The 13,853-nt window shown below is 39.6% G+C and overlaps 2 protein-coding genes across 2 annotated transcripts; both read left to right on the forward strand.

Annotated features, from left to right (window-relative positions):
* Positions 1-1,592: 1,592 nt before the first annotated feature.
* LOC134671456 (carcinine transporter-like) lies at positions 1,593-5,869 on the forward strand. Its single transcript, XM_063529318.1, has one exon. It carries the CDS (start codon positions 2,596-2,598, stop codon positions 4,315-4,317), a length of 1,722 nt encoding a protein of 573 aa, XP_063385388.1. The 5' UTR covers positions 1,593-2,595; the 3' UTR covers positions 4,318-5,869.
* Positions 5,870-5,947: 78 nt separating this feature from the next.
* Positions 5,948-12,362, forward strand: LOC134671499 (uncharacterized). The gene is made up of 4 exons (XM_063529365.1): positions 5,948-6,886; positions 7,644-7,826; positions 8,219-8,375; positions 11,892-12,362. Exons 1-4 carry the CDS (start codon positions 6,809-6,811, stop codon positions 11,975-11,977), a joined length of 504 nt encoding a protein of 167 aa, XP_063385435.1. The 5' UTR covers positions 5,948-6,808; the 3' UTR covers positions 11,978-12,362.
* Positions 12,363-13,853: the final 1,491 nt, after the last annotated feature.

Genomic DNA, 13,853 nt, shown 5'->3' on the forward strand with positions numbered 1-13,853 from the left:
TATTGGCCTTGAATTAAATTATAATAAATGTGAACTATATCTACATCTCCGACAGGGCGGACCCGCTCACAGTATCGCAAATCACCCAAAACTTCAATAACATCGCCCCGAATATCAAAATTACCCCCAAAGACAGCTTGCACCTGCTGGGATCGCCTATCGTTGACGAGGCCATCCCACCTCTAATCAATAAGTCAATTACAACATTCACAAATCATTCGGACCGCCTAACCAAAATTAATAGTCACTGTGCTCTATTTATTTTAAAATTTTGTTTGCTTCTTCCTAAATTTACTTATCTACTGCGATGCTGTCCCATTTGGAAATTTCCCAATATGAACACCATAGACTCCATCCTAAAATGCCAAATTGAGACCATTCTTAACGTTCATTTTAGCGAGCAGGCTTGGACCCAGGCCTGTTTACCGGTAAGGTTTGGCGGCTTGGGTACTCGAAATGTTTCAGATGTCGCTTTGCCGGCATTCCTGTCCTCCATCCCTAGCACGTCCGATCTCGCAGGTAAAATTCTGAAAGCCTCCACGGCTACAAACTGCGAGATCGCGTGTTTGGATGAGGCCACGAATGCTTGGCTGGCTGGACCGAGCCCAAGCTTGCCACCCAAACCAACACAACAAAGGGCACGGCAAACAATAGCCTGCGTTGCCACTCTGAACTCTCTCGTGGCAACATCTTCAGGAAAAGACCGCGCGAGGCTTTTAGCCGTGTCAAAACCAGAATCGGGCCACTGGCTTCACGCCTATCCCTCGCCCAACGCGGGGACTTTAATTGACCCCGGTACCTTGCGCATAGCCGTTGGTCTCCGGCTCGGAATCGACATATGCACAGAGCACACTTGTGCTTCTTGTGGGGCCCAAGTGGACCGGCTTGGCCACCACGGCCTTTCCTGCTCCTCGGGCGCCGGCCGCCTGTCTCGCCACGCTGCCCTCAACGACATCCTCAGAAGGGCTCTTGTTAGTGCCGGCGTCCCCGCAGCTCTGGAGCCCCGGATCGCGCGGGACGATGGCAAGCGCCCGGACGGGATGTCGTTAATCCCATGGAGAATGGGCCGCGCGCTGGTGTGGGACGCTACCTGCGCCGACACGTTGACAGCGTCCTACATCCAAGCAACGAGCAGAAATGCCGGGGCAATGGCGGACGCCCGAGAGCGAGCGAAGGCCCATAAATACAGCTGTCTCGGCGCCAACTATGAGTTCGTAGCTTTTGGCGTCAAGACACTCGGACCGTGGGGTAGAGCGCGTGGGCTCCTTAAGGAGCTTGGTAAGCGGTTAAGGGAGGCAACAGGGGACTCTCGCGCGGGCAGCTTTCTCGCGCAAAGGATTGCCATCGCTATACAGCGCGGGAATGCTGCCTGCGCGATGGGCACCTTGCCGAGGGGCCTAGGCTTAGAAGGTAGGTTTTAGGGATTTTTATTTTTTATTTTTTGTTAGGTTTAGTTTTAGTTAATTTATTTTATAAGGGACTTGTATTAAGTTTGTTATATAATTATGATAATAAAATTTAATATGCTTCTTTAGTAATAGTTCAATGTTTTTTCATAGCATATGTATTTTGGACCCGGGTATGTCCTTAAACTACGTCCAGGACCCGGGTATGTCCTTAAACTACGTCCAGGACCCGGGTATGTTCTTAAACCACGTCCAAGACCACCGGTGGACGGGCAGCAGCGTCCCTCAAATTCGGTGTACTCGACTGCGATCGCCAACCCGCCTGCCAAGCGTGGCGATTATGGCATTCACCCCCCAAAAAAGGGGGAGGCCTATGTTCAGCAGTGGACGTCTTATGGCTGAGATGATGATGATGATGTATTTTGTGTCTTACTGCTGGACAAAGGCCGCTTCAAAATATCGTCTTTAATCAGAAACTTACAGAAACGTCTCTTTTGACACTGACAGCTCATAACCATAAACAAATCCAGGTCAAATTGATAGCCCGTTAGGAAAATCAGAATATGCCTCCAGGCTTGAAGCCTTTCTCTATTTGTCAGTAAAATTTTTGTTGTTGAATTTTTTGAGTGAAACATTGTGAAATACTTTGCCGATGGCTGTAGAGCTTCAGGAGAAAGTTTACAAAAGAAACAAACTCTTGAAATGTTTGTACTTGTTAGGAACTTTTCTATTGTGTGTATATTTGAGGTTGAAGACATTGAAGTTTTGTTGCTCTTTTCACGTTTACTTAAAACGTGCGCGGTATGTTTCGTATTTATAACATTTCAACATTCAACATTTGTCACTTGTCTATACCTTCGGCCGGCACACTTTTCATTCCCAGCTATGCAGTAATATATATTTTTCTTGGGGGAAAAGTATAAAATTCACAATCAAACGTATAAAATTCCCGTGTTTGAATTACGAACGAAATGTGGGCATTTCCGAGCATTTATAAAATACGTTATGTCATGTCATAATTAATTGAGATAAGCGCCAGAGTCAGCTCTTATTTATTTACAAGATACAGTAACAGTAATATATTCAAATACGCTTATCTTGGGTTTATATTTTGTAACAGACTATAATAAAACCATTACTATCTCGCAGTTCACCGCTTAACGCCATAGGTGCGTCATACGTACGAAAAATGCAAGAAATTGAGGGGAGGCGACGAAACGGTCTACAAGATATACAAGAAAAGAAAGAAACTGAAGAAGTGACCTACGATGACCTGTTGTCATCGGCCGGCGAGTTCGGCCTGTATCAAAAGATCTTATTCATATCCACATTTCCCTTCTACGCATTCGGAGTCGTGTCGTATTTCCAACAGCTGTTTATCACTGAAGTGTCGCCGTACCATTGGTGCAATGTTCCCGAGTTAGTGAACCTGACCGCACTGCAGCGGAGAGCGCTGGCTATCCCCGCTGACACAGACGCCAGGTTCGGATACTCGCAGTGCTCAGCGTACGTCGCCAACTGGAGCGACGAGCTGGCCGCCGGCCGCACCACTCCCGACCCCTCATGGCGCACCGAACCCTGCCGTTACGGATGGGAGTTCAACTCCACCGAGATCCCCTATCCAACCATCTCCAGCGAGCTGGGGTGGGTGTGTGACAAGGACAGCTACCAAGCCTCCGCGCAGTCCATCTTCTTCGTCGGCTCCATCGTCGGAGGATTCTTAATCGGATGGATCGCGGACCGCTACGGCCGGCTCCCCGCTGCCGCCGTTTGCAACGTGATCGGGGGCGTCTCTGGCGTCATCACTATCTTCGCAACAAACTTCGTCCAGTTCGCCGTTTGCAGATTCTTCATGGGAATGTCCTGGGACAACTCCATGCTGATGGTGTACCTCTTGGTGCTGGAATACGTCGCACCAAAATATAGAACGATAATAGCGAATCTGCCCTTTGCCATTTTCTATAGTATTGCAGTTTGTGTTTATCCATGGATAGCCCTCGCTTGCAATAATTGGAAAGTATTATCTGTGGTCACGAGTACACCGATGATATTCGCGGTGTTGGCACCTTTTGTGATGCCAGAGAGTCCCCGATGGCTCTTGGCAGTCGGACGTGTGGATGACGCAATTAAAAGAATCCAGAGAATTGGTCAAGTTAACAAGAGAGAAGTGCCCTTGAAGCTGATCGAAAAATATAAAACAAGCCTTTCCAAACAGAAAGTAGAGGCCAAGTATGGTGCACTTGATCTTTTAAAGCGATCTCTTCTTAGGAACATGTTCATCTGCATATGTCTCGGATATATGTGTTGCACGATTACATTCGACTCTTTAATAAGAAGCATAGGGCAGCTAGATTTCGACTTTTTTGTATCGTTTTCGGTTGTTTCATTTACTGAGTTCCCTTCTTTGGCGCTGGTCTCATTTATCTTAGACTTGACAGGGCGAAAGTGGTTGACAGTGTCAACGTTTGCTGTCGCTTGTGTGTTCAGTGTGCTGACAGCATTCTTGGGTGGCGGATTAGCGTCGGTTCTGTGTACAGTGGTAGCCAGATTCGCTATCAACATCACTTGCAACACGATCATGCAATGGGCCACCGAGATGCTGCCAACGGCTGTGAGGGGCACGGGCATGTCTATTGTACATATATGTGGGTACGTTGCGACGGTCATTTCGCCTTTCATAGTGTACTTGGAGATCTATTACACGTGGCTGCCTCTTGTGATCGCGGGTGGGGTAGCTGGGGTCGGGGTTGTGATAGTCTTAGATCTTCCAGAAACGGCTTCCAAGGAACTTCCTCACACATTTGAAGACGCAGAGACTTTGATCAGAAATTCTAAGTTCATTGAAATACCGTGTTTGATGAAAAAGAAGAGCCAAGCAGAGGGTCATGAGAATGATTCTTTTGAAATGTAGTGTGTCAAAATTATGTCGTTTGTCGTTACGTTTTGTATATGCAAAAGTGGGATAAAAGATGTATGTGGTAGTGGTAGGCAATACGCAGTCTCTAGGTTAAACTCTGATACCTACATTAAATGGTGAAGTCGGGGAGAAGAGCAATCTAATCTCTTTACACAGTGTCGGCGGAAAGTCGCCAGCCTGTCGGTATTCTACAGGTTGCACTTCGGGGAGTGTGCCCAAGAGCTACACGAGCTTATTCCACCGTCCCCATTCTACCATCGGACTTTTAGACGCACGGCCGGTTTCCATCCTTACTTGGTAGATATTCCACCAATTCGCACGAAGCGCTTTGCTTCTACTTTCCTTATGCGCACTGCCAAGGAATGGAATTCCTTGCCGGCGTCTATATTTCCGTGTTCTTATAACCCGGCAACCTTCAAATCAAGAGTGAACAGGCACCTTCTGGGCGAGCTCGCTCCATCGTAGGCCACGTCTACGCCTCGGCTAGTCTGTGGCCATGAGTAAGCCCATTCATAATAATAATAAAAAAAAAAAGTGTTTCCTAAGTTCCGTAAAATGGGGTGAGTACGAGGGCAGTTCGGTTATAAATGGGGTGAGGTGGGATGGTAGGAGGTGAGATGGTATTTTTAGACCAGAGTTATGATAATTTTATAATTATTTCAAAGATTTCATTGTTTTTATTTCTATAATTTGAGGAATCAAATATATTTGGAAAAATATAGTAAGTATGTGTTTCAAAGGTCATTGTGTATTTCATTGAATGGTGTGTAACAATAATATACTTAAGTGAATTTCCAAAACTGAGAAATACAATTGAATACAAATACATTACGATACAGCGAGGAAATGCCGCCAGCATCATATACAAATAATAATTTTTGGCCAGCATCCTTGGTACAATGTTTCCAGGGCCTATTTTAGATCTAAGCTACTTTTTAATTTCGTTTAGTAATACCACTGTATATATCTTGTTTGTAAATAAATAGTTATTAGAAATAGAAATAAATTGCTTTTCTTCACCTATGTACCTATGCATTTTAATAGTAAATCTAAATACAAATAGGTACCTAATATAACATTATAATATTGGAATCATAAAGCGTTAAACCATAACACAATGAATCTAATTAAATATAGTGCTTATTTAACATTGGGTAAGATACTTAATTACACGTGTAAATAAAGATAAAAGTCATTGCTATGGTTTACCCACAGCGTAGAATAATAATATTATAATCTTTATTTAAAACTACGTGTTTAAAACGTATTTTAGGAGAATAGACCGGCAGATACAGTTTTATTTGGCCTGGTCTTCACTAAAAGGTTGTCTGGATGAGATCGCAGTTCAGCGATCAAGGACAAGATCAATTATTTATATCAGAAAATTTTGTCTATTTTCCTGAAAAAAAGAAGCCTTATTTTACGGAATAGAATGTATGCGCATATGTTTTTAAAAGTTTTCACTGCAGGATTTCTGAACATTCTGTTTTTGGGAGTTTTTTTTTAATTAGTATCAGTAGCCTGATTACTAGTAATAAAGATATAAGTAATAATTTATTACATATTTTTAATCAATATTGAAATTTGATTTTTAACGAATATTCACTTTAACATTTCCTATAGTTCGTTTTTTTTAGCATTAGAAAGAACTCCACAGAAGCAAGCGTGCAGTTTTTGTTAGGCTCTTTAATTGTTAATAATTATTGAATTATCTAATGTAGCATGGTCAATACATATAATTTACTTCAAATTATTACCGCTAAAAGTGCCAGATTTGGAACCACAAGCTTACTTCTGTGAAGTTCTTTCTAATGCTAAAAAAAACGGACTATAACATTATTAAAGTTTCGATTGATGTTTTTATAAGCAAAAAGTCACTTAGTCACTCAAGAAATTGAGTCAGAATCGACATTTACTCTCAAAATAAAGTAAAATTTAAAATATTCTCTCTCTGCCTATAAAAATTGAGTACGGCCATGGTATAGATTAGATTTATATATGATGCCTGATGGATGTTTTGTAGGACAGCTATATTTCATGCACGCCTGTCAACCGTGAGCCCGGTCATCGGTACTTTACCCTGTCGAGATAAATCTTTCACAGGACTTTTAGTAGGGCGGCGGAACAGGTGTTATAGTCTGTCAAACCAAATTTGTCAGTAAACATGAACTATACTCATCGCGAAAAAAATTTACCCTCCCAAAAAAAATAGACCAGCCAAAATGTACAAAACAGCCAAATATTTTTCGGGATTTCAGGGTTAGTTCCATAGTAAAAGTTTCTCAGTATAATCCCAAAACCTCCCTGGCAACGGGAATGCACTTATTTTTTAGCCACCCTGTATATGAGATGACAAGCGCGAAAACGGTGAGGGTATAGTTACCGTGACTTGGCTACAAAATACGACATTTGTGTTCATTAGGTATGTTTAACAAATCTAGTTGGTTGCTATGCGCTGACAAATTCTACTTTGACAAGATATAAAATGTTGTGCGTACCCAAGAAATTTCTTTATCGATTCCCTTTGAGTATAGGAGCTGTTATATTCGGCGTGATCACGTTAGTAAGTGTATAAAATAAGTACGTAAACTTTGAATAAAGGATGACTCACGCTTGACCGAGCTGAGCCCGGGCCGATGCGTCCGACATGTCATTTCCTATGACGACTCATGTACAAATGATTCTGAGTAAAATGAGCCCAAGAAGTCAATATTTTGAAGACATTAATGAAATGTAATTTTTTTTGGAAAACGCTCTAATTATGTCTCACGACAGTTTAAATGCGATTAGTTTTGACACTGTAGTCTATTTTAAGCTACAGTAGAATCCGCTTATAATGACATCGAAGGGAAGTGACAAACACGTCATACTAAGCGGATGTCATATAAAACATAGTTGTACAACTTATTATTGTTGTTATGTTTTCCAAATTAATCTCAAATTCCTTTGTGAGAAATAAGTTTTATTAAACTTGTAACAAATATCAGCTTGTCACTGATGATCAAAACTAAAATACCTTACACGCCACGAACGCACCAAACGTCCTCCTAGGGAAAGACGTGGTGACGGCCACGAAAACCAGCATAAGTGTCAGTATAACCGGACATAATTTCATGAAAATGGGATTTTTCGGTCATAGTAAGCGATTTGTCACTATAAGCGAAGTCATCTTATCCGAATTTGTCACTAAGAATTTTATATGACAACCAAACTTCGCACAGTAATGACGTCATAGTAAGCGGTTGGTCAGTATAAGCGGAGTCATAATAAACGGATTCTACTGTACCTAATAACTTTCTCATGCCTTGTTTATCTTCAAGTGCCTCCTGATAATCTGCGCCGTCCTCATGATCTTCCAAATCGTCTTCATCATGGACTGCACGGCTCACGAATCATGCAAGCGCTTCGCTCTGATCAACTGCTACGCTTACAGCATCACTGGCTTTATTTACATTCTCGTCATGATCGCTTTGAACTTGTGGTTCTTTCATGGCATTAAAACGGTACTTATTATTATTTATATTACATTTTCTGTTTTAAGGTGACAGTCCATTTCCAACGACAGCTGCATTACTGTTCATTTTACTATGGAAATTGACAATGATAGCGACGTGTTCAGTACCGGTAGTGCAGCTGCGGGTAGAAATGGAATGTTACCATTAATCATTGATTTAAGTATTTATTTATTTTGTTGCAAAATACATAGAGTTAGACCATCGAAATTCTTCAACGATTTTGATAGCGTACGCAGTGCAATTGTTATTTATACGGCGTAATTTCATAGAAGTTTAAAAAATGTGCTACTAAAATCGTTAGATACTTATCTTGGTGAAACTGTACATGCATGGTTCTCTGTGCCGGTTCTATCAATGTAAATAATGCGTTTTTTTTCTAGAATAAACCATCAGTGGTATTAAGCTGGCTCATAGTATATTCAATGTGGCTGGTCTTAGCCTTCGTCATACTGATCGTCTTAATAAGTCTACATGTGTCAGAAGTTCACAATTCTACTAAGGCAATTTGTGCCTTAGTATTTGGACTTCTTGCTATTGGTAAGTAACGATAAAACCGGTCAAGTGCGAGTCGGACTCACGTTCCAAGGGTTCCGTATATTATACAAATTTTACATACACACATACATACATCACTGGCTCAGTGACCCAAAGAGGATCTTGGCCTCTGACACAAGAGAGCGCCATTCTGCCCTATTCTGCGCCACTTCACGCCAGTTGGGAATTCCGAGGGTGGACAGGTCTTTTTGGGCTTCGTCACTCCAGCGGTATCTGGGACGCCCAGACGGACGTTTTCCGCCCGGGTGCCCCACATACGCTCTTCTCACAGCACGATCCTCCCCCATCCTGTCCAGGTGACCAAGCCAGCCTAATAGGTTAGGTTGCGATGCCTAATATACAAATTTTAACAATGTATTTTTTATGTGCAACTTGAATGAATTTTCTTTAAAAAAACTCATAGTTTCGGATCAAAAACTAAGTAATTAAGTCCGACTCACGCTTGACTGCACATTTCTTAATAAGATTTTCCTATAGGTAAAGATGTATTATGTGTTTTTTTAAATTAGGGTTCCGTACTCAAAGGGTAAAACGGGACCCTATTACTAAGACTGCTGTCCGTCCGTCCGTCCGTCCGTCCGTCTGTCACCAGGCTGTATCTCACGAACCGTGATAGCTAGACAGTTGAAGTTTTCACAGATGATATATTTTTGTTGCCGCTCTAACCACAAATACTAAAAACAGAATAAAATAAAGTTTTAAGTGGGGCTCCCATACAACAAACGTGATTTTTGACCGAAGTTAAGCAACGTCGGGCGCGGGGTCAGGACTTGGATGGGTGACCGTTTTTTTTTGCCTTTTTTTGCATTATGGAACCCTTCGTGCCCGAGTCCGACTCGCACTTGCCCGGTTTTTTTTGACCCAGTAGTTTCAGATTTGGACCTCACATAAATTGAGAAAACACCTCGTAGAATTGAAAAGTCATGATTAGTAAATTAGTACAAAAAAGAATACCCCAAAAAGCGAGGTGTTTTAAAGGTATTTTAGCATTAAATATTTTTCTTGTTTACAGGAAGATAATGTAGATTTTGCATGTTTAGAGATTAGAATCTAGAATATCAACCTTAATCAATTCAAATAGAAAGAAAAACAATACTAATCTTAGCCATTATTCATGAGTATGGAATTATTCACACAACTTGAGATGATCCAAAACATTATCTCTAAGTTCATACACATTTCCATATAAATCAAAGGCAATCATAATATACTTATGTTAAATCCAAATTTCTAACAATATTTGTTTAGGTTTTATTGTGTTTACTTATGCCAGACAAAACATACCGCCGTGTGCCTGCTATACGGCCACAATTCAAAAATTTTAATTTTCTGGATTATTGCAGATTCGTATTTAAAATTGTTCAATTTACGACCTTATTTCGAGAGCCATAGCAAAAAAGGTCTTTAAGAGCCTTTTTCTCACAAGTGGCCTTATGCATTTGACCATAAATTGTCAGACGATTCCCTGCAATACAGCCACTTACCAGTCTGCCGCCTGCTCCCGCCGCGTTCGCACATGAACTAAGGGACTACCGCGAACCACGTTTGACGTGTTGCCTTCCTGTCACACTTACCTACGAATTTACAAGTGCGACAAAGAGGCAACACGTCGAACGTGGTTCGCGGTAGACCCTCAGACGGCCCTTTTGAGTTGTGGCTATATAGCACACGTTTTAAATGAAGCTTTTGAGTTGCGTCCTAGAAAATAATAATTAGTTGAGTTACACATATTATCGCGTACAGTGATCTTGTTCCTATCAAAATTGATAAAATGAAGGGATTTTAACAATGTTGGTGTTTTTATTTATATTTGCATGGTAACCTTTACCCAATAATTTTGTGTTTCAATTTTGCCGCATCCCAAAATCTTTAAATAACGTTTCTGCAATACGGCCACAACTCTAAATACCTGTCTTTAGGGCCTTGTGTCTTAAAAAATATACATTTCTTTTAAAAAGTGGCGTGGTCATAAGGCGGGTTATATCATTCAGAGTAAAAATGCCAAATTTTAAATTCATAGACCTAAAACTAAAGGAGTAAGATCCTATTAAACACCCTGAACTATACTCTCACAACTTTGAGACGCGATTTCTCGAAAAAACGGTTTTTTGAGATGTGGCAGTGTAGCAGGCACACGGCGATACATTCGCCATTCTTATTATGATATAATAATGAATTAATAATTTAAAAAAAGGGTATGTTCAAAAAATAAAAATGTAGGCTACGTAAATATCCTAAACAATCTAGACAATAAACAAATAAATGTAAAGTAAGCCTACATACTATTGCATACATACGAGTATATATGTAATCATAGTTCATACATATTAATAGATAAGATTACAGAGAAGGAGCAAATAAAATATGAGCCACAAGATTAAGCAAACCAATTGTAACATAAATGTATAATGATATGTGTAATAACCAAAGACATATGTAACTTCGTATAAGATGAATAAAGTCTAAGAAAAAAACGTGCGTCGGAAATCAAGAAAAAGTCATTCTCGGTCACACACCTTTAGCCTATTCTCGGCTAGATGGCGATGGCGTGACGACACCGTTTCATATTTAACAATTTATAACACATAGATATCAGTGAATGAACATGGGTCAAAATGGTATAAAAATAATAAAATCATTTATCCATATATATTAATTTTTTTGATAATTTTATACGTGTTTATTTTGAGTTATAGTCGTGTGTCGATAGATGGCAGTAAAACAGTGACTACAACATTTACTATGACAGGACCCCTCTACACCTACTATCTATTATTTTTGGTAATAATAACTAAATAAGTTATAAGTAGGCGCAGGTCGTTATTAAAATGTATTCACGAAGGAATACCTCTGTATTCACAGATGTTCAGAGTAACATAATATAACGGTTAGAAACATCACATTCATCACTGTCAAATTTCCTTGAAAAATTGCATTGATCCGCCAAGCATTACAAGCTTTTTACCTAATGGTGTTAGGGGTTTTTAGAATTATCTCGAAGTCTCGATGAGTATTAGTTGCCTGTGGTAAAAAAGTACAGTCAGCGAAGCTAAAGCTTGTACCAGAAATTATAGTTTTGGCAAAAACTTATTTTATAATAATAAGTATAATACACGGACACGGCGCGTATAGTACGTCGATTCCTCACTCTGCGGCCCTGACCACCGGCAGCTTGGACTCTGCCCCGCTGCCGGCGGCACCCTAGGTTAGGTTTTTTATAATGTGTTTATATGTATTTTTTATTGTTTTGTAAGTGTTTTAATATTTTACTTTTATAGTCATATTATAAAAACCCTAGCCTAAGAAGGATGATGAATAAAGAGTATAATAACTTAAGTGTTATTTAATGGAACTTGCTAACTATGTAAACAAACCGCCATACTGAAATCATCATTCAGTGACAGTTTCAATATGGCGGTTTGTTTACATAGTTCGCAAGTTCTATAGAATAACACTTTATATCTACAATAATTCTGATTGAATCCCGGTTTGTTTCAGCCATACTAGTGTACGGCGCGTTGGTAATAGTTGGATTCTGGATGGAATTAAAACAGACAAAACATCGGCTGTCAACGAATGCATAAAAAATTTAAAAGTCAAGAACATTTTCAACTATCAATGGGGTTAGCAACTGTGAAAGGTTTATTATATAGATTATAAACCATAAATCATGTCATTTACTCGTGATACACTATAACATACACAAGTAAAGAACAACAAAGAAAGTTTAACATAAAATAAATAAATAGTTTACCAGGAAATGGTCCCGTCTCAGCATAAATGCTAACCCAAAAGTCAGCGCTGATCTTCCGGTGAGACCATATAATCCATGATCCATGCCATTTAAGGCATGACATAACTTGAAAACTAAACAAGATTTTGACACTATGCGTAGGATTGTCAGGTACCTACAATATTGGTGGCGCCATCTGTAAAATAGTTTTTCCAGCCGACCCCATTGGCTGGTAATCACATACAGCTTATAGATCGCTACAATTTGTTCTACTCAATACTTGTACGTTTATTTATACGATTAAAGGAATTCCAGAAAAACCTTCCTTCATTTTAAATAGGTTACAATTTCTTGAAATCGATCAAGCTCGGCATTTCGCTGTTGTGAAATTGCCTGTAGTTATTTTACGAGCAATGCTACCGAACCGACACTTGTCGATCTACTGAAGCAGATACGCTTTCCACATAGATTTTTGTACGTTGACCCGTCTTTGGCTATCCCTATTGCAAGCGAATAAATATATTGCTGTCCCGCCCATGATGCCAGTTGTTAATGTCAGTCCCTTTGTTTCCCATAAAGTTTTAAGTCATCATATTATCATTTTAGTCATAAAACTGAAACCATTAACTTTTCAGGATTTTCGTAAAGGTATTATATAGATAGGTTAGGTTAGGTTTGTTTTATAGCAATACTGAAAAGTGACGCGTTTCTGAACCAAATAAATTATGACTAAGACGAACGAAAATGCGGGCAAACAATACATTATGACTTAAAACTTTTTGGGAAACAACAGAGATACGTTTATGTCACTGTGCGAGGTTGACAGCAATTATGCGTTTATGCGCGCGAAATAAAGATAGCAACAGTCAATGTAAGAAAATCTATATAAAGCGTCCCTTCATACTCTTATGAACGGATTATCCTCTTGGGCAACATACATTAATTTGTCGTTGGAATCACAGCTGTGAAATAATCACCTAAGGTTCAAATTTGACTGTCTTAATCAACCGTATCGGTTGGGTTACAGCCGCTGTTATTAAAAAAATAAACATCATCTAATTTGTCCAACATTTTCCAGACTGTATTAAGATACGGATAATTAATTCTCAGAGACAACAAAAACAAAATACGGGGAATTGTAAATAAAAAAAAAACAAGTACAGCTATATTTTAACATCTTTTGACTCTCAAAGGGCTTTTCGAACCCTTTGTTATATTACATAACACGAACAAGACCATTATTATTTAAACATCGACTAATTACTCAATACAATGGACTTCATTAATAGTCCCTGAATATTTTTGATAAATATGAAACGAAGCAAACGCAAAAAATAATATGAGGCATAAATAAAATATAGGTAACAAACCAAAGATTCATTTTACTGCATTAGATGTGTTAAATGTATATTTCTAATTTGACAGGTAAGTACGAAGAATTTGGAACATTAACCCGCTATTTGCTATCTCTATCGCACTATTGTTGTCCGCATCATGGGCGGTATAGTAATATACCTAATTACGTGCGTGCGATTGAGATGTCAATGTACGTCAATGTACGGATTTCTTCGTGCTTAGCGTCCTTCCTTTAAATGCCGGCTTGGTACATCATGCGGTGATTGTGGTTCTCAAAATTTGCCGTTTGACAATTCAGTGTAATATTCATTTTAACCCTTTAGGCCCACTTGCGTCCCACTAACCCGTGGTTAAGCAGTTAAAACCTAGTG

The sequence above is a fragment of the Cydia fagiglandana genome, chromosome 15 (genome assembly GCF_963556715.1).
Source record: "Cydia fagiglandana chromosome 15, ilCydFagi1.1, whole genome shotgun sequence".
Taxonomy (NCBI): Eukaryota; Metazoa; Arthropoda; class Insecta; order Lepidoptera; family Tortricidae; genus Cydia; species Cydia fagiglandana.

Bases quoted from the DNA above. Each gene is read 5' to 3' on its own strand.
- LOC134671456 (XM_063529318.1), top strand. From the start codon at position 2,596: ATGCAAGAAATTGAGGGGAGGCGACGAAACGGTCTACAAGATATACAA.
- LOC134671499 (XM_063529365.1), top strand. From the start codon at position 6,809: ATGTTGTGCGTACCCAAGAAATTTCTTTATCGATTCCCTTTGAGTATA. The intron at 6,887-7,643 runs GTAAGTGTATAA...TTTATCTTCAAG, and splicing joins TATTCGGCGTGATCACGTTA to TGCCTCCTGATAATCTGCGC. The intron at 8,376-11,891 runs GTAAGTAACGAT...GGTTTGTTTCAG, and splicing joins ATTTGGACTTCTTGCTATTG to CCATACTAGTGTACGGCGCG.